Source organism: Pan troglodytes, chromosome 5 (assembly GCF_028858775.2).
Source record: "Pan troglodytes isolate AG18354 chromosome 5, NHGRI_mPanTro3-v2.0_pri, whole genome shotgun sequence".
Classification (NCBI taxonomy): domain Eukaryota; kingdom Metazoa; phylum Chordata; class Mammalia; order Primates; family Hominidae; genus Pan; species Pan troglodytes.
This window is the reverse complement of record NC_072403.2, coordinates 21,608,551-21,634,938: the sequence shown is the minus strand read 5'-3', so window position 1 is coordinate 21,634,938 and position 26,388 is coordinate 21,608,551. Positions and strand designations below refer to the sequence as shown.

At 40.0% G+C, this 26,388-nt stretch overlaps 1 protein-coding gene across 4 annotated transcripts in view; it reads left to right on the top strand.

Annotated features, from left to right (window-relative positions):
• The first annotated feature begins 8,981 nt into the window (after nt 1-8,981).
• Nucleotides 8,982-26,388, top strand: part of DTNBP1 (dystrobrevin binding protein 1) — a 143,122-nt gene continuing 125,715 nt past the window's right edge. Inside the window, exons 1-3 of one of the 4 annotated variants that reach the window (XM_016954939.3) lie at nt 8,982-9,226; nt 19,917-19,970; nt 20,691-20,741. In XM_016954939.3, coding sequence (XP_016810428.2) covers nt 9,171-9,226; nt 19,917-19,970; nt 20,691-20,741 — 161 coding nt within the window. In that variant the 5' untranslated portion in view covers nt 8,982-9,170. Of the gene's footprint in view, nt 9,227-19,916; nt 19,971-20,126; nt 20,192-20,645; nt 20,742-26,388 lie in introns of those variants that run through there. The other 3 variants (XM_016954940.3, XM_063812124.1, XM_001169961.7) reach the window with 3 other exon arrangements.

Sequence of the window (26,388 nt, the reverse complement as noted above, 5' to 3'; positions counted from 1 at the left end):
AGGCGATGCCCTGGCTAACCTGCCTAAAGGCTTGAGGGGCTGAACTGGCTCGGCTGCCTTGACTTTCACATAACCAGGTGGCATTTGCTGAGAGCTGGCTTGGGAGGCTGGCCCAGATGCCCAAACCTCACCACAGCAGTTGCAGGCACCTTCCAGGAGTTTATGCTGAGATACTTACATTTCTGAAGGCTGTCCCAGCAATGGACCCCCTTTGATGACTCTTTCTTCCAAAGCGAAGACAAGATGAGTCACTCTTCATCTGGGCAGTCACAGACATATTTATTAATTTTTGTTTGAGACAGGGTCTCGCTGTGTTGCCCAGGCTAGATCGTGTGTGGCATGATCACGGCTCATTGCAGCCTCGATGTCCCTGGCTCATGCAATTGTCCCACCTCGGCCTCCCAAGTAGCTGGAACTACAGGCACATGCCACCACACCCAGCAGATCACAGCCATATTTAAAACACTAATCACCTTGTGGATATTGTCTCACCTCTAGATCAGAAGCTCTTCAGTACCTTATTGGTATGTGTCTTACAGTACTTTATTTCCTAATCTGTAAAAGGGGATAAATGATATGTGCAAAGTGCTTAGAATCCTGTTTGGCACTACGGAAGTCTCAGTAAATAATAGCCATCATCATTAGTATAACAATAATTTAAGACAATATGAATACCATTACTGTCAGCATCTAGTAGAGCACCCAGTATAGGTGGGGCCTTAACAATGTGGTTTTGTTGAGTAGGTGACACTGCAGAAAACCATAAGGAGAAAAGCCTTGCCTGACAGAGGGATGAATAACAGGGAGCAATGGGAAATCAGGAGATGTGGTGTGCACCTGTGTTCTCCCCTGCCCTATTCCCCGTCGTGCTCTGCTTAACGGCCTCATGTTTTCTCTTCACTGCAGCCTCCAGGTGGAACAAGGGGGTAAGAGGAAGGATGAGCATCCTGCTCTTAGATACTGTTTCACCTTTGACATTTCCACTATTTTCAAAAGTTGAGGTTTTATTAAAAGTCCTCCATTGATCAGCTAATTCCCCCTCGATGCCATGCTTCCTCCCTAGGTACCAGTGGGTGGTGAGTGGTGCTAATTTGGGTTGCATGAGGAAAGTAATCACACTCATTTCAAGAACAGAATTCTGGTAGCAGAGGACTAGATTATTCAGTATATGCCACAAGCTCCTCATTGGCATAAAAAATGGTTTATTAAGACAACAGGTACATCTGTTCACTTTTATTTGTGTATAAACAGAGACAATACATAGAAGCAAAGGAACCCAATATTTCTGTACATAAGAAGTAGTTTACTTCCCTCCTTCCCTTGTTGAGATTCTCAGCATATCACAAAGGCAATGTTTGAAAACTTACCATTTATTTTGTCTAAACCTCTGAATTGAAGCAACACAAGTGAAAACATTACCAGGTAACACACTGAATACATTATCTCGAATTTAGCCATTACAGGTTTATTCACCCCCTTGCAAGTTCGCAGAAACAGCCCCTCAGAGTCCCCCTCTAAGGGAGAAAAAAGGCCAAAAGCACTTCTTGTACATGTTTTGTACGGTTTGACTCTGCAACCCTGGTCACCGTAGACTTGGCCAGGGAGTGGTACTTGGCATACAGGCAGACATGCACAGCATGAGGTGGCCTGGTACAGGATTTTGCTTATGTGAGGCATTCTGGGGTAAAAGAGGACTGGTGAAAGCATTCAGATCCTTCTTCTGGTCACCTAGGGAGCGGTGTAGTTGGTAGCAGTGGCAGAAACCACGAGACTTGGAGAGAGGAGTTGTTAAGCTGAAGCCATGAGGTGGCCAATGTTATATGGGAAAGCAGAGAGTAGAAAGAAGAAAAGGTAGAAGCAGGGAGAGTCAGAAAGATAAATGGGACTGGAGGAGTCACTTGGAGAGGAAACAAGACAGTTTCTCTGAAATGACAGCTACCAGAGCTCCTGTTAGGACACTAGAGGGTTTGTTGTTTCCCCAATGGTATAGCGGAGAAGAAATAGCTTTCCTTCCCATCTCAGGTTCATGGCTGGGAACCCTATAACAAAAAGATGAACAAGAGCAAAGCATACAAATTTATTAAGTTTAATGTGACACGGGAGCCTTCATAAGGAAATGAAGACCCAAAGGAACAGGTTATCTTGTGTATTTTTATGGTTAGGTTTGATAAAAAATGGACAGTCATGGAGAAGTTTGCTAGGAGGACACAAAGGTATGGCTCAGCAGTAATAAATGGAGGGAAACTTAGCAAGACTTGTTTGTTCAGATTCTTCTTGGCATCTTTTAGTCTTCAGCTCTTTTCTTCCACGTATAAGGATGGTACCTTTCACATGGGGTACTGCTCATGTGACTTGCTACAGGGGAAGGCTGGGAAATCCTTTCTGGGGTTTTAGGACCTGCTTCAGGGGAGAAGGGGATGTGTGTCAGACAAAACCTGCTTCTGTGGTTTTCTCAAATGCCCAGGGTACCATATTTTGGGGTAGCATGTTCTGAACCCCATCACTGGCAACAAGAGTCTTCCAGTTCCAGAAGGCCTGGCTAAGTCTCCAGGCACAGTTGGTTCTTGGATTTCCTCTCTTTGCTGAGTAGGTATTTTTGAAAAAACAAAAAACAAAACAAAACAAACAAAACAACAACAACAAAACACAACCCCTGGGGAAGCCCGAGCACATCTCAGCTACTGCCTCACTTATCCAGGCCTGGTTTAGCTTTCTCCTCTGCCCCTGCCTCACACTGTTGCCTTCAGAACCAGCCAGCAGAGATGGAGGCTACAGGGGCTTGGGTACAACAAAGTGATGGGGCTAGTGCCTGTTTGAATGAGCTGGGAAAGGTGAGGACAAACTGCAGCCTTGACTCCTGAAGTTCATGGATTCTGAAGTCATCGTTGCGTTCCCCTGCAGGGCAGCTTAAGTCTCTCTGCTTAGCTCAGTGGTTCCCAGCCCTGCCTGCATGTTAGAATCACCAGGGAAGCTTTTAAACCGCATGAAGGAGGAGACATCACCTTAGACCAGTTAAACCAGATGCTCTGGGGGTGCTGAGGCCAGGCACTGGTATTTCTAAAATGCTCCCCATGTGATTTGAAGGTGCAGCCAGGCTTGAAAACTATCACTTAACTGCAATTATAATCATCAATTATTTTAACTACTAATGATCAATTATTACGGCTCCCCCACCAGCATGTATTGACTTGATAGTTAGCTCTAAGTAATCATTGTCTCAAACTTTTTTTTTTTGGCCACTAATTCTTATTAAAGAGTTTCAGTTTGTTATTAAGTTTTCCCACACAAATATATTTCTATGGCACAGTAGTTCAGAAGATGTGATTTCTGAGATGTATTCTCTCTGGGGGAACCATCTATTTGTAAGAGTACAGGACGTGGTTTCCTTTACTCATGTAGAGTCCCTACACTTTGATGAATGGAGTCACTTGGTCGTTTATGGATATTTTATAGACCATATAGATCTAACCATAGAATAACAAAAAATAAAAGTTTTCCTCCTGTAATGTATCTTTATAGATTATATAGATCTAAACACATATTAACAAAAAATAAACGTTTTCCTCCTTTAATGCAACCGTGTAGTGCCTTCTTTTTTCATCTGAGCAAAAAGACAAGGTTAGGTGCCCAGTCATTTTATGACAGTGGGATACAATTTTGGAACACAAATAGATGCAGCTGAGATCCTTTAACTGTTCTTTCTGTTCAGCTCAGGTAAAATACTCATTTCCAACCTTGCTGTCACTCCCGACAGTGCTTGCCGTCTAGATCTATTATTATAGCTTCTGTCTTCCGACCTTGATATTCTCTAACTACCCCCTTCTCTCCTGTTCTTCAGCTGCGTTCTAATCTTTACTCTCTGAGGTTGGAACTCCCCTCCTTCACCTCCCTGATTTCTGTCTCTGCTTTTCTTTTCAAAATGCTGTGCTGATATCACCTTTCCAGCTTTATCTAGCTTACCTCATTCTTAAAAATACTCATTGCTTCACGAGAAACATTTCAGCTTTTACATGGATTCTTCTGTAACCATTAAACTCTTAAAAATTAAAGATATCAAAAATATTTACATGTTGGCTTTTTAAAAACATCACAAATAATAACAACACACTGTAAATATCTTTACAAATCTAAGTCAGGTTCCTGCAAAGCAATTAACCATAGTCCCTTTCCAATTACTCTAAAAGAGCTCTGCCAATGAAATGGTATGAACTTTTCTGGGTTCTACAGCCCCTTCTTCTTTTTTTTTCCTACTTTTTTTTTTATTATTATTATACTTTAAATTTTAGGGTACATGTGCCAAGTTGGTGTGCTGCACCCATTAACTCGTCATTTAACATTACGTATATCTCCTAGTGCTATCCCTCCCGCCTCCCTCCACCCCACAACAGGCCCCAGTGTGTGATGTTCCCCTTCCTGTGTCCATGTGTTCTCACTGTTCAATTCCCACCTATGAGTGAGAACATGCGGTGTTTGGATTTTTGTCCTTGCGATAGTTTGCCGAGAATAATGGTTTCCAGCTTCATCCATGTCCCTACAAAGGACATGAACTCATCATTTTTTTCACTGCATAGTATTCCATGGTGTATATGTGCCACGTTTTCTTAATCCAGTCTATCATTGTTGGACATTTGGGTTGGTTCCAAGTCTTTGCTATTGTGAATAGTGCCACAATAAACATATGTGTTCATTTGTCTTTATAGCAGCATGATTTATAGTCATTTGGGTATATACCCAGTAATGGGATGGCTGGGCCGAATGGTATTTCTAGTTCTAGATCCCTGAGGAATTGCCACACTGACTTCCACAATGGTTGAACTAGTTTACAGTCCCACCAACAGTGTAAAAGTGTTCCTATTTCTCCACATCCTCTCCAGCACCTGTTGTTTCCTGACTTTTTAATGATCGCCATTCTAACTGGTGTGAGATGGTATCTCATTGTGCTTTTGATTTGCATTTCTCTGATGGTCAGTGATGATGAGCATTTTTCATGTGTCTTTTGGCTGCATAAATGTCTTCTTTTGAGAAGTGTCTGTTCATATCCTTCGCCCACTTGTTGATGGGGTTGTTTTTTTCTTGTAAATTTGTTTGAGTTCATTGTAGATTCTGGATATTAGCCCTTTGTCAGATGAGTAGATTGCAAAAATTTTCTCCCATTCTGTAGGTTGCCTGTTCACTCTGATGGTAGTTTCTTTTGTACAGCCCCTTCTTTAATAGCATCTTTCTCTTTGGTTCTAATTCCACCAAATCCTCATTTATCACTTTGTCTCCAATTAGAATCTGTTGAGACAGGAAACCCCCTTTCATCAACGAGTAGGGCTTCTCAAATGTTAACATGAATAAAAATCACCTGGGGGGTCTTAATAAAACTCAGATTCTGATTCAGTAGGGCTGGCTGGGGCCTACGATTCTACCTTTGCAGGAAGCTCCCAGATGATGCGGCTGCTGCTGGTTAGGGAAGCACTATTTCAGGAAACTTCTTAGCAGCTTTGGTGCTCACCCCAAACGTTGTATCACCAAAGCTTTCCCTCGGCGCAACTAATATGCTCTCAAAAAATCAACTCTCTGCTGGGCGCGGTGGCTCACGCCTGTAATCCCAGCATTTTGGGAGGCCAAGGCAGGCGGATCACTTGAGGTCAGGAGTTTGAGACCAGCCTGTCCAACATAGTGAAACCCTGTCTCTACTAAAAATACAAAAATTAGCTGGGCGTGGTGGCGGAAGCCTGTAATCCCAGCTACCCAGGAGGCTGAGGCAGGAGAATCACTTGAACCCAGGAGGTGGAGGCTGCAGTGAGCCAAGATTGCACCACTGCACTCCAGCCTAGCTGACAGAGGGAGACTCCGTCTTAAAACAAAACAAACAAAAAAACCCCAAACAAACAACAATCAACTCTCAACCAATTCCTGAATTAAGATTAGGTCAATAGCTTCCATATTGATGTTGGTTCTCAAACTGTACTTAAAAGCTTTGTTTTTTTTTTCATTTTGCCAATCCATCTTCCTAGTTTCTGGCTGATTACTGTTACTTATGTAAACACGACATGTCACATGCTTCAACTCTTGGTCTTTAATCATTCCTCCTGAGCAACTCATGTACAACAGTAGTTATTTTCTAATTTTTTAAATATTTACTTTTTTAAATCATAAGTTATCTTTTTATTAGCACTTTTAAAACTTTCACTGTTTTTGAATTTAATAGATATGATGGAATTAAGAATGTCCAGAAAGCACCTCAAATACAAACGTGCCATAGACTAATAAACAATGCATTGGTCAAGACAGAAATGATCAGGCACAACCAGTAAAGCTATTTTTTAGTGACAGGCAAGAGTCTTTTTTGAGTGGATTTGGTGCTTTGTTGGAATGTATGAAACTTAGTAAATTGAAAGCTTATGTGTAGAGTTTAATTAAATAAAAGAAAAAAATTTAATATTTCCCAGTACTTGTGGTTTTCAAATCTACTAGATACTAAGGGACCTGTCTCTGTAGATTTGATAATTTGATCACTTGCTTTGTTCCAGGCACTGTTTCTGAGAGGTAGAAGAAGGCTCAATAAACAGCACTCCTCTTTCTTACTTGTCTGAGCAAACTGAGAAATAAAACAATAGTGTCAGCATAAAGAGGCCAAAATATCACTTTTATATCTAGGAAGACTGATGGAACACATGGCTTATATTCATGGGCAAGCAGAACTTCTAGTACCCAGTCACAAAAAGCACTGGGTTGCCCTTCAAGCCTGTCTTTAGGCAGCAGAATGAATGCTCTTTGTTGGAAGTGTTCACTCAACAAAAAGAAAAGAAGATGAGACTAAGCTCCTTACTTCTAGCTCACTAATCATCGTAGTCACCTCCTCCCCACCAGGAGAGGCTGGGTACTTCTTTATGTTAGCAGAAGAGCTCCCTTCCCATGGAAGAAAACATCAAGAGTGGGGAAGAGGTGGTCCCCCAGCTACAAGCTAAGTCCTTTATCTTATTTAACTCCTGCAACAAGACATTTATTGGGTGTCTGTTATGTGCCATTCACTGTTTTCATTGCTGGGGATGCAAAGCTTAATAAGACAGAGCAGTTTACATCAGGGCCTGTACTTGTGCTACTTACCTCACTGGCCTCATCCAATCCCAGCCCTAACAGATCCTGTGTATTTAAAATTTTGATATTTTGTTCATCACAGATTTTTTTTCATTAATTTTGAATTTTTTAAATATTGTATTAAAATATTACTTATCTTGATTACTGAGCTTTTTGGCTCCCGTGAATTTTGTACCTGAGGTGAATGCCTTATTCGTCTTGGTTTTAAAATATGTTTGTAAACAACTAAATTAATAAATAGCAAATAATTATTGAATAAATTTTCTAATGTGTACTAAGTTGAGAAACAGGCTACGTGATAGGAAGTGATTGGGTGTGTAACTTGAATGGTAAGTAAAACCTATCTAATGTGATGCTATTTAGGATGTGACCCTTATGTTATAAGGAGCCAGACAAGGGACAGTTTGGAGAAAAGTTTGTGAAAACACCACAGGTGGAAATAAACCTGGAATTTTCTAAGAACACACCAAAAAAAAAAAAAAAAAAAGGCTATTATGTCTTAATTGTCAAGGACATGATAGGTGACTAGTAATCAATTTGGATACAGTGCTAGAAAACATTCAAATTTTAGGGCTTTTTAAGGGGGTAAGTAGTTTGAATTTTATTCCAAGTGCCCAGGAGGCAATTGGAAGATTTTAAGCAGGGGAGCAACGTGATCCGATTGATCTTTTAAATAACTCTTTCTGGCTGCTGTGTCAAGGATGGATTATAGGCGTGTGTATGGCAAAAGAGTAGAATCTGGAAGAACTGTCTGTGTTCCCATTGAAAGAGGATGGTGCCTTCGACCAGGATAAATATAGTGAAGATATAGAAAGAGAAGCAGGTTCCAGAAATACTTCAGGAGTAGAGTTGATTGGATTTGATGGGTTAATATGGGGAATGAGGAAAAGAGGGGAACCAGAGGTGATTTCAAGTGTCTTACCTTGAGCAAATTGGTGGATGGTGGTGTCATTTACTGAAATGGAAAATACAGGACGAGCAGATTAAAGGTGAACGTGCAATGAATGAAATTTTCAATTTTGTGTATGTTGGTCTGAGATGCCTTTTGGATACATGTTGTATACATGCTTACATGAGTAAGCAACTGGTATGAATTGACGGAGAGGGAGGAAGGACAGGGCAGAAGATAGAGCTGTGGGAGTCATCGGTTCCTTGACAGAATTTACAGCGTGGTAATGGATAGACTCATCTATGGAACGACACATCTGGAGAAGAGAGAAGAGCTGGGGAGGCTGGGCATGCAGCCTTGGGAGTGGCTATTAAAATAGGAGAAGGGGTGGAGCGGAAGGGAGAGAGGAACTATGGAGTGCTTAGCAAGAGAAGAAAGTGTTTTAAGGATGGGGATGATAAACTGCATTGAAAGCCACTGAGAGGTGGAGAAAAAACCAGGGCAGAGAAGTAATAAAAGGCACCAGCAACATGGAAGTCACTGGTGACTCGCGAAAGGCGATCACCTTTGGTGTGTAGGGCACAAAAGCCTGAGGGGGTAAAGAGAGAGTGGAAAGTAAGAATGTCGAGACAGTCGACTATTATTGCCATTTTATGAATGAAGAAACCGAGGCTCAATATTTGACTGTCTCATTCAAGGTGAAAGCCAGTGGGGTCAGATCCTGGACCTAGAATCCATGCAATGATTTGTGCACATCGCCTATTGAAGAGAGAGATCCAATTCTCTTCCAAAACGTAAAAGCCAACACTTCCCTCAAAGGAGGCTTCGAGTTAAATCATCCTTTCACGATGCCGCTTCCATTTTAAAGAAAAAAAAAAAAAAACGAGAAGGCCTGGTGCGGGATAGGAATGAGCCGAGGAGCTACTGGCCCTCTCGGTCGGGGGAAGACCCGCCCCTTTTCCGCAGCCCGAGCCCGGCGCAGTCCACTGCGGCTGCGCGAGCCTGGCGCGCGCGGGGCGGGAACGCGGAAGGGGCTGGGGTTGCGGCGCGGCGGCGAGGACCAGACCGGGGGCGGGGCCGGTAGTGGGAGTGCGGGGCGCGCGGTGACAGCGCGGGGTTGGCGGCGTGGGACCCAGGGGGCGACAGAGGCAGCAGCAGCCCGAGGCCTGAGGAGAGGAGACCGGCGGCGGCGGCAATGCTGGAGACCCTTCGCGAGCGGCTGCTGAGCGTGCAGCAGGATTTCACCTCCGGGTGGGTATACGGTGGGCGACGAAAAGGGACCTGAGGGGGCCGGGCCGCCGCCTGGGATGCCCCTGCCTCGCTCCCTTCCCCGCGCCACGGTCCAGGGTCCGTCCCGTCCCGCACCTCCCCGCCCCGCCGAGGAAAGTAACGAACTTCCCGGCGTCCTCGCGTCGGGCGGCTCAAAGTAACTTAGGTCCCTGCGGGCCGCCTGTGACGCGCACCCCCAGGACCGGGAGGCGCTCGGCGGCGCAGCGGAGCGCCCGGGGGGGTGTGGGACCCTGCGGTCCTTTCCCGGCAGCATCAGCTGGGCCCTGGAGGGAAGTCATGTGAGAAGCCAGCGCGCCTCACTGCTTCCGCCCCCGCGGCACAGTGGCCTGCGCCCCTCGGCCCAGCAGACACCTGCTCGTGCGCACCTGGAGCTGGGCCAGCCACCCTCCCCGAGTCGGATCGCACCGCGCAGCAGCCTGCACCCTCCGGCCACAGCCTTCCGCGCCGCGGCTCGGCTTTCACGCCCGGCTCGCCGGCCTAACCCTTGGCAAGGCTGGCCGCCCCTCCCCGTTAGCGTCCTTTCTCTACCTTTGCCGTGAGCTCAGCGCCTCGGCGAAGGAACTCCTAAGCAGGAGAAGCGACAGAACTTTAGGAATGCTTTTAATACCCAGCGGTTCCCAAACTTTGCTTAGAATCACCTGGGAACCTTTCAGAGTTCTGATGCCCAGGTCTCACCCCCTACCTGTTGACCAGAGTGCCTGGAGACGGCGTTTTAAAGATCCCCAGGGGATTCCAATGGGCACCAACGCCTGGAAACCACAGGCCGAGACTCTGGCGCCAGATTGCCTAGGCATCCTGGCTCGACCGCTAAACCAAACGTAGTTACTCAGCTGCTTTGCCTCAATGTACTGTTTCCGCTACCGTAAAATGGGGATAATGATGGTACTTAAAAGGTTATTACAAGGATTAATGAATTAACGTGTAAAACACGAAGCAAGCATCATGTCAGTATTGTTACTTAGTGCTTAATTTTAATTTTTTCATTCCTTTAAAGTGAAAAAGATCTGTCTTTGAAAAGGATCTTTCAACTTTAGCTTACAAATCCTGTTGGAGGATGCACTGAATGTGAGAGCATTTCCACTCTTACTGTTTTAAATTTCTCCCCCCCAACCCCCTTTTTTTTTGAGATGGAGTCTTGCTCTGTCGCCCAGACTGGAGTGCAGTGGCGTGATCTCGGCTCACTGCAACCGCCGCCTCCCGGATTCAAGCGATTCTCCTGCCTCCACCTCCTGAGTAGCTGGGACTAGAGGCGCCCGCCACCACGCCCGGCTTATTTTTGTATTTTTTAGTAGAGACGGGTTTCACCATATTGGCCAGGCTGGTCTCGAACTCCTGACCTTGTGATCCTCCCGCCTTGGCCTCCCAAAGTGCTGGGATTACAGGCGTGTGCCACCGTTCCCGGCCCCCCCTCCCCCCCCCCCTTTTTTTTTTAAAGTGACAAGGTCTTGCTCTGTTGCCCAGGCTGGAGCGCAGTGGCGCTATTATAGCTCACTGCAGCCTCCAACTCCTGGGTGCAAGAGATCCTCCCTCCTAGGCTTCCTGAAGTGGTGGGATTATAGGTATCAGTCACTGCGCCCAGCCTCGTTTTAAATTTCTAATGAGAAAGATGTTAGCCAAAATTTTATCTTAATGGACAAAAATACTATTAATACTATTTGCACATTGGGCGTTGAATAACAAACTGTCAAACGCTTGAGCACTTACCATGCGTCAATCATTTTTGTTAGTTTGGTGTTTAGAAAGTTATGGACGCTCGGAGTCATTCACTGATGGGTGTGCTTGCGTGCTTGCATTTTGTTCTCCCTATTTAGTAAAAGTGCTTTCTTTTCAGAGCGTAAATTATTGTATTGAAAACTTTTTGCTGTGATGCTGAAATGGCCCATTTGTAGCATGAGAGTGGCCATTATTCTCCTGTTAGTACTTCATGGAATTCCTTGATGGCACAAGAGCCCATCTTGTAGTTACTATAACTCTAGGTCACATGGTTGCCTCAGAAGCATTCTTGCTCCTGACCTTTGTAAGAAGGCATTTTACCCCGGAATGTAGATTCTGGAGTGGGCTCTGGACTGCTGGGGCACAAACCATCCTGGGAGATCAGGGTAACCCTAAACGTTTAGAGTTAGTTAAGGAGAGACATGCCAAAGGGATCTGGTTAGAACCCCTTGGAAACTGACTTGACTTCTTAAAGATGCCGTAGTCTGGGGCCATTTTGGAGCTAGACGTCCTGAGAGGGCTTCATTAGGTCCTTTGTTGGCTTTCGCCTGTACAGGTCACTTTCAGCTGACAAACCACTGGTCTGTCAGTGTGTGCCATTAGCCTGTCACCTGGTGGAGAAACAACTCATCTCCAAGTGATGTCAGTCTCCCAGTAGACCCGGACCTCTAGTGCCTGATGTTCACTTTCTTCAGGTCCTCAATTTCCTACATTTAAGCTGTTCGATTAAACTTTTCCATATTCAGCTTGAGATCAACCTACTTTACATAACTGAATATTTTTGCCTTGAGGAGAAAAGATGACGCTAAACACAGCACACGTGTTTATTATATGTTGGTAATGTGGAAGTCAAAGATGAAAGAGACGTGAGCTGCATCACTAAAAAAGAAACATTACATAAATGCAATGCTGATATCATAGCTAATAAAATTAACACTAATTTTTTGATATTATCAATTATGCAGTCCATAATCAGATGTGTTTTGTCCTTAGAAATGACTTTTTACAGTTGGTTTGTTCAAATCCAGATCAGATAAGTTTCACACATTAAATATGTTTAAAAACCAATTTTTAAAACAGACGACTGTTAAAGGGCTACATGGGGAAGCTTTAGGGAATCTTCCAACAATTTTGTTGTCCCAGCTACTTGGGAGGCTGGGGCAGGAGGATCCCTTGAGCCCAGGAGTTCAAGACTGGGCAACACAAAGAAACCCCATCTTTTGGCTGAGCGCGGTGGCTCACACCTGTAATCCCAGCACTTTGGGAGCCCGAAGCAGGCGGATCATGAGGTCAGGAGTTCAAGACCAGCTTGGCCAACGTGGTGAAACCCCGTCTCCACTAAAAAATACAAAAATTAGCTGGCCATGGTGGCGCGCGTCTGTAATCCCAGCTACTTGGGAGGCTGAGGCAGAAGAATCTCTTGAATCCAGGAGGTGGAGGTTGCAGTGAGCCGAGATCACGCCACTGCACTCCAGACTGGGCGACAGAGGGAGACTCCGTCTCAAAAAAAAAAAAAAAAAAAAAGAAACCCCATCTCTTAAAAAAGAAAGAAAAAATGAAAAAACATGGCCCTGGCCACCCAGAGCTATCACATTGGACCTGGCGTTTCTGTAGAACACTTGGTGGCAGAGCAAGTGTGTGGAAGCCAGAGCAGCTGCCTTCTAAAATAATTGGAAACACCAGGTGTGCAGGCTGCCCCAGGGAGGGAATGGAAGGCCTCAGGCATTTCTGGGCTCCTTCAGTGCGGCCAGTGCAGCTCCCGCCGTCGCCCAGAGCAGCATCCTCTCTTCGGAGCTTCTCTGATCATTTTCACTTTCTGAAAACTCATATGAAGGCCCTAACTCTAGACAAATTTACTTTTTTTCATTTTTAGTAAAATAGGACGATTCCTTATCAGTCTCATAAGAGAATATCACTTTGGTGATGAAACCATGTCCAATAAGAATAAATTTCTACATTCCATTCAAACTTAGAAAAAGTGCAGCTTAAGACCATTGTTCTTTAAGGGCAGTGTAGAGATTACTGGTGGTTTAGGGGGGAGCTCTAGGTTGTCCATAGACTTATGGCCTTTTTTGTAAATTTTTATGCATAGTAACAATTATGTCAACATTGAGAAAAACTAGTGATTACATCACATTCTTTCTGCCTTAATTGGGTGGTGGGCCAGCCTTAGGCCACAGACTGAAGAGGATTGGTTCTGAGCTTCACTCAAAGATCTTTTCCCCTCACCTAAAGTTAGTTGTAATTTGATTTAACTGAGTCAGACTTCTTGGAGCCTTTTGGAGAGTTCACGTAAAATATGCATTTTTACAGAGATTGGCTTGATCTCTGGGGGAGACTTTTGGACATACCAAAGTACATACTTCGAAGCCACTCTGGTCTTTGACTTTTACCTTTTGAGCTGTTACGACCAAAGGCCTCAGGATTGAGGTATTTAGGCATGCAAACCCTTCAGGGAACTGAAAATCAGATTTACTGACGGGTTTACAGCTGCCTGTCACAGGCTGGTGTTTCCTATTTGTGATGCACTGGCTTCCTGTGGTTAGGGATAAAAAACCTGCTATTGTTGCAGCTAGAGGGTGTTTCCCCCTCAAAGCCCTCACTGCCCCTGCCGCCCACCTGCACCCCTGCCCGGTGTCCTCATTTTGTCTTCTTCCGTCCTTGTAGTATCTACCAAAACCTACACAAAGGGGGTTGGAGCCAGTCATCTAAATTACAATGTGGTCAAATGGTGAAGTGTTGCTTGAAATGTTGACTTTTCCGGGATTAATCATCATCTTAAAGAGAAAATAATCTCAGTATTCAACTTGATTTCATAAATATCTACAGAGTTCCTATTAAGTGCCAGTGCCAGACGTTAGACTAGGCACTCAAAGTGTCCTTTTTCATAGAAGCTTAAAAAAGATTTGAGAGCCCATATGCTCAGGTTTGCCTAGTCTTTCCTAAACAATGTCTGTATATTGGGCCAGATCCTGCAGGTACAAAGGTGTCTAAAACAGTCTCTGCCCACCAGATACCCTAGACTGGTGCTGATATAAAGCAAAGCAGAATGAACAGAATGTTAAAGATACAAATAGTGTGGTATGTGAGTCCGAAGAAAGAGTCATTAGTTAGGATGCATTTACCGAAGGCTTCAAAGAGGAAGGGGTTTCTAAAACTAGGCCTTGAAGAATGAGGAGAAATTGGGATAGATTTGGATAAGCACATTTCAGAGATGGAAGCAGTCCTGGGAGATGAAGCTGGAAAGGAAGTTTAGTGCCCAATAATAGAATATCTTCAATGCTTTGCTTAATTAATTTGTCAAATATTTGTTGAGTGCTTACTATGTGGCAGGCACTATTTTAGGTACTGGGGGTATAGCAGAGAACAAACCAGATAGCAAGATCCTTACTCTCATTCTAGTAGCAGAATGTCTAGAATATCTAGAATATTTAGCCATAAGTTCTGTGGCTAAAAATCAGGCTAAGGAGAAGATGGCCTACCTGTATTTCTGGAAAAATATTTCTGTGTTTCTGGAAGAATAACTTGAGAGGCTGTGTGATAGGAAGATTGGGGATGGGGTAGAAGGAGATTATTTAGGAGGCTGTAATGAAGGTCCAGATGAGAGAAGATAAGGCAGTGCTGATAGAAGTTTAAAGGAGGGAACAGATGTGTTAGGCACTGGTCAGATTAGACAGCAGTGGGAGATGAAAAAGGTGCAGAAATTGAGAATGTGAATTTGGAAGTATCTTAGATAAATGGTGTCATATACCAGCATTAAAGAATTTAACAGTAGGTTTGAGAGAGAAGGAACAGTTAACAGTGAATTTGTGATGAGCTAACTGCTTGACAGCTGAGAAGCAATTGGAAATTTCTGTTTCGCTCAGGTGAGAAGTGAGAACTTGAAGCCATGTATTTGGGACTTAGGATAAAGGCATTAGGATGTAGATAGTCTAAATTCATCTTTCTTTCCTGAGTCTGTGCAGCTTTTGTGTGAATTTCTTAGGCTTTGTACCTTAGGCCATTTGCACTTTTAAGTGTGATTGAGGCTTTGGCTTTTCCCTGATCTCACTTAAGAGAGAAAAAAAATGATGAACACTGATGTGAAAATGTAATAGATTGGATGTGCCTTATGACAAAATATGCTAATTCATACATTTCTGTGGTGCTTTAAAGCAATCGTCCTCACCTTTCCTAATAGCCAATGATGTAGACAGTTGGAAATTGAGTTACAAATAAATGAAACGTCATGCAGGTTCCGCACGCTGTTGAATCACCTGCAGATCTCATCAGTCATTGTAGTACTCAATGCATCATTCTGTTTATCTACATCTTTTTCTTTTCTTTTTTTCTCCGAGACAGGGTCTCACTCTGTCACCCAGGCTGGAGTGCTGTGGTATGCTCATGGCTCACTGCAGCCTCAACCTCCTGGGTTCAAGCAATCCACCCACCTCAGCCTTCCAAGTAGCTGGGACTACAGGCATACACCACCACACCTGGCTAATTTATGTATATTTGGAAGACAGGGTTTCGCCATGTTGCCCAGGCTTATTTACATCTTTTTACACTTTTTCTCTAAGCAGTTTTGTGAGTCACCCCCCTTTTTCAGTAAGAAGCCTCCATTTTAGTATTTTCTACAAAGCTCAAAGACATAAATATGCTGGTGTCAAATTAAGGTGAAGTCGTTGGAGCTATCTAAAAATAAAATTATTGAACTTTATGACGAATTTGAGGTTTAGTGCTTTGAACTTGAAAGTTGTCATTAGTAGAAAATAGTTGTCAGATGGCTCACTTAGTCTATATATTAATATGCTCACACAGCACTTATGTGTTCATGGGGTGTATGGTACTTGGGAGAAGACCAAGAATAGGGCTGGGCAAGCCTTTTGTAGGCACATTGGGAACCTCTGCTTTATTTCACATTAGCCCAGTAATGTAGTACATTGGTTTCTCAGCTTTCTTGATGGGGATCACCTTTATTATAACTTTCATTTGAAATTAGCTCTGTAGTTTCCAGAATGCCATTAAGGTCATATTTGGAATTTTATTGAATTCTCGTGGCGAATCTTTATGGTTGAGTATAATACTACCATTTTACATTTGAGGAAACTGGAATATTCCCCCTAGGGTCAATATTTCCTTCACAGCATGTCATGATATTGTAGGACATTAAACAGACTTTATAAGTGGGTTGTTTCCAGGACAGAATAAGTTCTCCAGAGAAACTGGAGTTATCCTAAAATAAAAATAGTGGGCTAATTTCAGGTGAATTCTGGGTTTTGAGGATGTTATTTTAGAAAATACCTTTTTGGTTTTTTGTTACTTTCTTAAGTATATCTGATCTTTTATATTTTTCATCTTAAGAATAATAGTTGGAAACAATCAAGAAAGTGTAGCAGGCAAAAAGATGACTATTTTCAACTTTCCTATGGCTACTTTGTTTTTTTACTTTTTTTTTTTTAACTTCGTTTTACTTTCCTATAGCTACTTTGTTTTTTACTTTGTTTTTATTTTTTGCAGGGAAAAAGATGACTATTTCCAACTTTCCTATAGCTACTTTGTTTTCTCCAACAGTTTCTTTTCTGCATTTTGGCACATTGGCCATTTATTTGGAGAAGATGTGAGAAAAGATGAATACCTAAAAGATTGTTTTTGTTATTAAAAATGTTTTTTGGCTGGATATGGTGGTTCATGCTTCTAATCCCAGCACTTGGGGAAGCTGAGGTGGGAGGATAGCTTGAGCCCATGAGTTCAAGACCAGCCTGGGCAACATAGGGAGACCCCTGTCTCTACAAAGGATTTTTAAAAACTAGCTGGGTGTGCTGGTGTGAGCCTGTAGTCCCAGCTATTTGAGAGGCTAAGGTGGGAGGATCGCTTAAGGCCAGGAGCTTGAGGCTGCAGTGAGCTATGATTGCTCCATTGCACTCCAGTCTGGGTGACACAGCAAGACCCTGTCTCAAAAAAAAAATTGTATTTTAGAAAGTCTCAAACACACACACAAATAGAATAACACAATGAACCACATATATCCATTGCTGAGATTCAACAATTTTCAGATATTGTCTCGTTTGCCTTGTCTCTCCCTTTATTTATAATGTAAATCTCAGACTTGCCTACTATACCTGTGATATGTCAGCTTGCATCACTAAAAAGGAAACACATTACATAAATGCAGTGCTGATATCATAACTAATAAAATTAACACTAATTCTTTGATATTATCAATTATGCAGTCCATAATCAGACTTCTTTTGTTCTTAGAAACGACTTTTTACAGTTGGTTTGTTCAAATCCAGATCAGATAAGTTTCACACATTAAATTTGGTTAAAGACCAATTTTTAAAACAGATGACTGTTAAAGAGCCACATGGGGAATCTTTTGTTCAATCTTCCAACAATTTTACTTTCTGTTCCCTGTAACACTCCTTTTTTCCCTTTCATTTCAAACCGGTTTTTTCTTTTTGTGGGTGGCGGGGAGGAGATGGGGTAGGGGGGCAGAGAAGAGAATTCCAAACTTGGCATATTACAATTAAGAAATTAAAAGTTTGTTTTAGAAATAGATAGTTGAAATACCAACTTAGAGATTTGCTGGGTCATATAATTAGAGTAGTCCAAAGAGGATCTTAGGAATTCCCTTTCACTCTCAGCTGTATAGAATTGTCCTGAATCACTAAAAATAATGCGAGAATCATTTTGAGTATGAGGCACTGCTGTATATAACTAGGATAATTTTGCCTGAGATGTTCCAACTAAGTATTTTGATCAAACTTTATAGTGGAAATGGTAGAGCATGGCCATAAAAATTGTTTTCCCTAGCTTTTGCTTAATCTTGGTTTAAACCAGATTTACTAGTTTCCAGGATAAGCTTAGAAATTTATATTAGACTTTTACACAATTTCCTAGACTTATGTAGAGAGATACACTAATTACTTTTGTAGTAAAGAGATTGCTGAATCTTTTGAATATTGCAGAAGAATTGATCTTGTCAATATTTTATTTTTTGAAAAAGATCATAGAGTAATATGAAACTCTTTGTATGACATTGACATTCTAATTTGTTTTTAAAAAAATGCAGTTTATCAGAAGTCCCCATATGGTGCTTAATCAGACGTTATAGACAGAAAAGATGGAATCCTGTTTCAGAACCAGCATGCATAGTTGTGCAGATTGTATACTGTACCATGCATAGTTGAGGCATTCATGCAAGAGTCAACTTGTGTATTAGGACAGTTTCTGGCTGATGGCAGTAAAGTGTCTGGAGGAAGGAACAGCTATTTCTGTTTTTACAAAGACTTTGTAGGGGCTAGCAGTAGTACTGTGGCCTATATTTTCAGTTTCTGTTTACAAATGAGTATTTGTTGAAGTGATTGAGAAGAATGTGTACATGATATCTCATTTTATGTGATATTACTGCATGCTGTAGCACTCACTTATTGCAACCTCAGTTATCTGTAACAGAGTCCACAGCCAAAATAAAGTAAAACTGGGCCAGTGAAGTGAAAATAAATTGTACAGTTTATGAACATCATATTTTACATTTAAAAGAGCCTGTTAATTCTATATATGCAGCTCTAGCCCATTTATCTGTTTTCCAGTGCAATAATTTAAAAGCAGCAAGTAGAGGGGAGGAGACTGCTAGGATTAAATAGCTAGCAGAAGCAGTGAGTGAGAGCTGACAGCCAGGTGACCAATGGTAGAGAAAGAAAATTTAGGAAAGGTAGACATAAGAGCCCAAACAAACACAAAACTACCATAGATTGGTTTCAGGTTAATAGATGAAGATGCATTTCTGGCTCAGAAGTATCAGGGGAGAGTACTGTTTTGCTGCAAAATGTAGTCAATGATATTCTTAATACTGATCCTGAGTCATCACAAAATGTTAAATGAGATATACCAAATCCTCTTTAATGAAAGAAGTTTGTAATATATTTTAAAAAGCTTTTTCTCAACTAAAATTTCAAATACTGTGGACGCTTAAAGAGATTTGAAGGCCTGGGTAGCATCTACTTAATGAAGTGTGCTGCTTAGATATCTTTGTTACCTATCGATTTCTCCTATGTGGAACATTACTTTTTCTAAAGATGCCAGATAAATTATGTTTTTGTGGTCTGATCACATTTAGGAATCTTGGTTTCTAAAAAAGGGACTTGGGGTACATAAGAATATGAAAATAAGGCCTGGTGTGGTAGCGCACACCTATAATCCCAGCTCTATGGGGAGGCTGAGGTGGGAAGATCACTTTAGGCCAGGAGATAGAGACCAGACTGGGCAACATAGTGAGACCAAAATAAAAGTGAAACTAATAGCTGGGCATGGTGGCACATACCTGTCATCCTTGTTACCCAGGAGGCTGAGGTGGGAAGATTGCTTGAGCCCAAGAGTTTGAGGTTACAGTAAGCTATAATCGCACCACTATACTCTAGCCTGGGCAACAGAGTGAGACCATCTCTTAAAAAAAAATTTGCTACAGATTTTCCATTTGTAGTATCTAACATATAGTAAACACTCAAATATTTGTTGTCTTTTGAGGTACTTAATTCTTGCTTAAAAAAAAACAAAGTAGCTTATCTGACCTAAAATTTTAACATGTGAAAATTTGTGGTTGAAAAATCTCTGGGCTGGGTGGGGTGGCTCATGCCTGTAATCCCAGCATTTTGGGAGGCTGAGGCAGGAGGATCATTTGAGGCATGGGGTTTGAGACCAGCTTGGGCAACATAGCAAGACTCCGTCTCCACTAAATAAAAAAAGAAATTATCCAGGCATGGTGGCGGGTGACTATAGTCCCAGCTACTCAGGAGGATGAGGTGGGAGGATCACTTGGGCCCAGGAGGTTGAGGCTGCAGTGAGTAATGTACATGTCACTGCACTCCAGCCTGGACGACAGAGTGAGAACCTGTCTCAAAAAAATAATAATAATCTCTTGACTTGTAAAAATATTATATTTTATATTGAATTATAGGCTGAAGACTTTAAGTGACAAGTCAAGAGAAGCAAAAGCGAAAAGCAAACCCAGGTAAGCTTGTGCTAAGATTTTAACTTAACTATGACTTAAATTTCATACAACTTTTGGTTGTATTCACAATTGTGTAGTTATATTAATGAACCTTAGATTTGTTGAGTGCATCTGACTACAAAATAATTTATCGATTCTTTCTAAATTTTGTAACAGGAAAATTTTCTAATAAAATTGTGAAATGATTGAAAAAATGGTGAAGTGTTTTACTCTGACAGTCAGTGAGTATTATTTGATCACAATTAGTCATTTTTAATTTGTATAAGAGCAAAAGTAAAAGTCCTGAATTATTGAAAAGCAAATTACTAATGAAATACTACTTGGCAAATGAGCCTCTTTAGCTATGTTACCTGTTTTGTATGAAAACACCAGGATTGTGCTGTTTGTCCATTTTTTTAATAAAGTAAGGCATGTGACCAGATTTCATTTTCAACATAGAGATGAACTGTGATCTTACATATTTGTTCTTATCCAACATTATATTAAATAATTTATTGTATTGTATGCTGAAGAGAATCTCTGGGGCAAAATGATGGTTGATAGTGTGTTACAGTACATTAACTCTGAAATAAAACACATTTCTCTAAAAGTTTAATAATTGTCATTAGTGATTTTAAAATATATTACAATTGACAATGTCAAAATTCTTGTACGTACCTTTTTTTTTTTTTTCAGTTGGCTAAATCAAGAACAGTTTTAATAAGTGTTTCTTTTGGGCAGGACTGTTCCATTTTTGCCAAAGTACTCTGCTGGATTAGAATTACTTAGCAGGTAAGTGTTTTCATTTGTAGAGGAAGGTTATACTTCTGACTTTTTTACTGACCAAAAATATCTTTTAATTTTGTAGGTTAAAAACCTTAAAACAGCTAAATTTTATCTTAATGCAGTGATTGGAAATTATTTATGTATTATTTTCCTTGAGGGCTTTCACTTTTCACTCATTAGTACAAAGTCCATTCAAACTTTGAGCAGACAGATCACTATTGTATTTACAAGTCAATACTTTATGATAATATGTACGGCTTCTTTATTACAAGAAAATTGATTCTGGATTTGAGTCCCCAATAATTTTGTTTTTTTGCTTTGATTCTTATGTCATTTCTTTTCCAATCCATTCTTTTATTGACATGGAGTTTAATATTAAAATATATGGTCTTTTTAGATATAACATCAAAAGCACAAAAAACAAGATAAAAATTAGACACAATGGACTTGGTCAAAATCAAATACTTTTGTGTGTCAGAGAGTGGAGTGACAAAACATAGAATGTGAGAAAATATTTGCAGATCATATATATGAGGAACAACATGTATCCAGAATATATAAAGAACTTTTAAAACTTAACAATAAAAAGACAACCCCATGAAGAAATAGGCAAAAGAGTTGAATAGACATTTCTCAAAAGAAGATATGCAAACGACCGATAAGCACATGAAAAGATGCTCAACGTTGTCAGTCTTCAGGGAAATGCAAATCAAAACCACAATGAGGCTGGTCGCGGTGGCTCATACCTATAATCCCAGCACTTTGGGAGGCTGAGGCAGGCAGATCACTTAAGGTCAGGAGTTTGAGACCAGCCTGGCCAACTTGGTGAAACCCTGTCTCTTACTAAAAATACAAAAATTAGCTGGGCCTGGTGGTGCATGCCTGCAATCCTAGCTACTCAGGGGGCTGAGGCAGGAAAATCACTGGAGTGCAATGGTGCGATCTCGGCAGGGGTTGCGGTGAGCCGAGATCGTGCCAGTGCACTCCATCCTGGGCAACAAGAGCGAAACTCCATCTCAATAAATAAATAAATAAATAAATACAGTATATGGTTAAAGTATGTCATTATACATATTTCTGTGCTTACTAATGTGCCATTTGACAGATGTGTGGTAAAGATGTATGTGGGAGAGGATATGCTGCTTCTCCTTGTCTGTATTTGTTATGACACAATCACTGATACCTACATTTTCCTTTCTCCTTTCTAGTTCTTTATTAGGTTTCTTTTTATGGTTGCTAAATCTAGAGATTTTTCTTCTCTGAAGTGAAAAGTGCTTAATATGATATTTGCTTCCTTTGTTTTGTTGTGTGAAGAACAGAAATGAACATGAAAGGAAGTGTAGTACAAATTAATCAGTAATGTATTGTTTACTATTTACATTTTATCTTTATTTTTTCTCTAGAAACTTAGTTGAAATAACTTCATATTACTGAAAAATTTATGTTAGAGCTATCAACTTTTTGTGTGGTGCATTTTTTGGGGATAGGGTTGCATTTTAGGAGTTAATATAGAAAATTTACATCCGTAAGACGGTGTCAATAATGTGTTTATACATCGCACTGAAACAGTCTTTTCCCGTTGGAACTAAAATTGAATGTGAGAAAGACCATTTTAAATAGCAAATGTTTAAATCATATTTTTAATTTTAAAAATGTAATATACATAGCATAAAATGTATCTTAACCATTCTTAAGCTTAGTAGTGCTGAGTACATTCACATGGTTGTGCATCCAATCCCAAAAACTCTTTTCATCTTGCAAAATGGAAACTCTGTACCTGTTAACCAACAACTCTCATTTCTACTCCCTCCTCTCCATCCCAGGCAACCATCATTCTATTTGCTTTCTCTGTGAATTTGACTATTCTAGGAACATCATATAAGTGCAATTATAAAGTACTTTTGTGTGTGACCGGCTTATTTCATTTAGCATAATGTTTTCAAAGTTTATGTTGCAGCATGTGTCAGAATTTTCTTTCTTTGAAAAGCTGAATATTCTATTGTAAGTATGTACCATATTTTGTTTATTCATCTGTTGATGGACACTTGAGTTGCTTCCACTTTTTGGCTGTTCTAAATACTGCTGCTAGGAACATGAGTGACAAGTACCTTTTTGACACCTTGCTTTCAGTTCCTTTGGGTATATACCCAGCAGTAGAATTACTGGATCATACGGTAATTCTGTGTTTTATTCTTTCTGGAAACACCATACTGTTTTCCATAGTGACTGTATCATTTTACTTTCCCATCAGTATTGTATAAAGGTTCTAATTTCTTCCTATCCTCACCAACGCTCGCTATTTTCTTGTTTTTTATTATAGCTACTCTAATGAGTATGAGGATTTTCCCCTGTGTTTTCTTCTAGGAGTTTTTCTTGTCAAGATTGTTTTGGCTGTTGAAGGTCATTTGAGATTTCATATGAATTTTAAGATGTATTTTCTATTGTTTGCAAAGAATGTCATTGGGGTTTTGATTGGGATTAAATTGAATCTGGTCGTTTTGCTTATTACAGATAACAATGTTAAGTATTCCAATCCATTAACATGGAGTGCTTTTTCTATTTATTGATGTCTTCTTTAATTTCTTTCAATATTGTTTAGTAGTTTTCATTGTATGAGTCTTTCATCATCTTTGTTAATTCCTAAGTATTTTTTGATGCTATCATTTATGAAATTGTTTTCTTAATTGCTCTTTTTGAATTATTTATTGGTAGTATATAGAAACAACTGACTTAATTGTTGTGTGTTGATTTAATATCATACTTTGCTGAGTTCCTTTATCCTGATAGTTTTTTGTGTGGAACTTTCAGGGTTTTCTGCATATGAGATCATATCATTTATGAATAGAAATCATTTTGCTTCATTCATTACAATTTGAATACCTTTTATTTCTTTTTTCTTGCCTAATTGCTCTGGCTAGACCATCCAGTACTGTGTTGAATCGAAGTGGAAAAAGCAGGCATCCTTGTCTTGTTCCTTGTCTTGATCCTGATCTTACAGGAAAAGCTTTCAGTCTTTCAACATTGAGTATAATGTCAACTATGAATTTTTATTATGTTGAGATTGTTCCCTTCTACTTTTAGTGTTTTTATCATGAAAGGATGTTGAATTTTGTCAAATAATTTTTCTCCATGAATTAGGATGACCGTGTGTTTTTTCCTTTCGTTCTACCAATCTGTTATATTATTACATTGACAGATTTTCATATGTTGAGCCATTCTTGCATTCCAGGAATAAATCCCTCTTGGAAATTGTGTATAATGCTTTTAACACAGTGCAAAATTTAGTTTGCCAGTATTTTGTTGAGGATTTTTGCATTAGTATTCATAAGGGGTATTGGTCTGTAGTTTCCTTTTCTTGTATGCCTTTGGCTTTGGTATCAGGGTAATGCTGGCTTGTAGAATGAGTTAGGATTTATTCCTTCCTCTTCATTTTCTTTTTAAAAAGATTTTGAGAATGGTCCATGTTGGTTCTTTTTTAAATGTTTGGTAGAATTCACCGGTGAAGCAATCAAGTCCAGGGTATTTCATCTTGAGGTTTTTTATTACTGATTCAGTTTCCCATTTCTTCAGGATTCAGTCTTGGTATGTTTTGTGTTTGTGGGAATTTGTCCACTTCAGCTAGGTTATACAGTTTGTCAGCATACATTGTTCATAGCACTCTCTCATAATCCTTTTTATTTCTGTAAGATTCGTAGTAATAGTCCCACTTCATTATGGTTTTAGTAACTTGAGTCTTTTTTTTTTTTCTTAGTCAATCTAGGTAAACATTTGTTAATTTTGATAATTTAAATTGGTTTATCTTCAATCATGTTAATTCTTTCTTCTCAAATGTGCTTTTGAACTCCTCCAGTGAATTATTCATTTCAGTTATTATACTTTTAATCTCCAGAATTTCTTATTGGTTCCTTTCTGTTTTATATCTACCATTGGTAGATATAAACAGTAGTGGTATTGATGTTACCATTTTGTTCATGTATCATTTTTCACATCTGACTGGCATGAGATTGTATGTATCTCATTTGGTTTTAATTTGCATTGCTCTGATGATTAGTGATGCTGAGCATTTTTTTCATCTTGGCTTCTTATATGTCTTCATTTGAGAAGAGTCTATTCATATCCTTTGCTCACTTTTTAATGGGGTTGTTTTTTCTTGTTCATTTGTTTAAGTTCCTTATAGATTCTGGATATTAGTCTTTTGATGGATGCATAGTTTGCAAAAACTTTCTCTCATTCTGTAGGTTGTCTGTTTATTGTGTTGTTTCTTTTGCTATGCAGAAGCTCTTTAGTTTAAGTCCCATTTGTCATTTTTTGTCACAATTGTTTTTGATGTCTTAGTCATAAATTATTTGCTTAGGCCAGTGCCCAAAAGGGTTTTTTTCTAGGTTTTCTTCTAGGGTTTTTATAGTTTGAGGTCTTACATGTAAGTCTTTAATCTTGAGCTAATTTTTGTATATGGTAAGAGGTAGGGGTCCAGTTTTGTTCATCCATAAATGGCTAGCCAGTTTTCCTCGCACCATTTATTGAATAGGGTGTCCTTTCCCCATTGTTTATTTTTGTTGATGTTGCTGAAGATCAGTTAGTTGTAGCTGTGTGACTTTATTTCTGGATTCTCTATCCTGTTCCATTGATCTGTGTGTCTATTTTTATACTAGTACTATGATGTTTTGGTTACTGTAGCCTTGTAGTATGGTTTGAAGTCAGGTAATGTGATGCTTCTAGATTTGTTCTTTTTGCTTTGGATTGCTTTGGCTATTCAGGCTCTTTTTTTGATTCCATATGAATTTTAGATTTTTTTTTTTCTGATTTTGGGGAAAGTGGCATTGGTAATTTGATGGGAATTGCACTGAATCTGTAGATTGCTTTGGGCAATGTGGTTATTTTAATGTTATTGATTCTTCTAATCCATGAGCATGGAATGTTTTTCCATTCGTGTCATCTATGATTTCTTTCATCAGTGTTTTACAGTTCTCTTTGTAGAGATCTTTCACTTCCTTGGTTATATATACTAGGTATTGTATATGTGTGTGTGTGTGTGTCTATTGTAAATGAGATTGAGTTCTTGATTTGGTTCTCAGATTGAATGTTGTTGGTGTATAAAAATGCTGTGGATTTTATTTTTATTTTTTAATTTTTATTTTTTAGTTTCTCAAATGAGTTGATGCTGTGGAGTTTTGTACATTGCTTTTGTATGTTGAAAAGTTACTGAAGTTGTTTATCAGGTCTATGAGTCTTTTGGAGGATTCTTTAGGGTTTTCTGGGTATGTAATCATGTTGTCAGCAAACAGAGATAATTAATTTGTCTTCATCTTTTCCTATTTGGGTACCTTATATTTCTTTCTCATGCTTGATTGCTCCAGCTAGGACTTCCAGTATTATGTTGAATAGGAGTGGTGAGAGTGGACATCCTTGTCTTGTTCCAGTTCTTAGGGAGAATGCTTTCAACTATTGCCCATTCAGTATTGTGTTGACTGTGGGTTTGTCATATATGGCTCTTAGTATTTTCAGGTATGTTCCTTTGATGCCTTGTTTGTTGAGGATTTTCGTTATGAAGGGATATTGAATTTTATCAAATGCCTTTTCTGTGTCTTTTGAGAAGATCATGTTATTTTTGCTTTTAACTCTGTTTATGTGGTAAATCACATTCATTGATTTG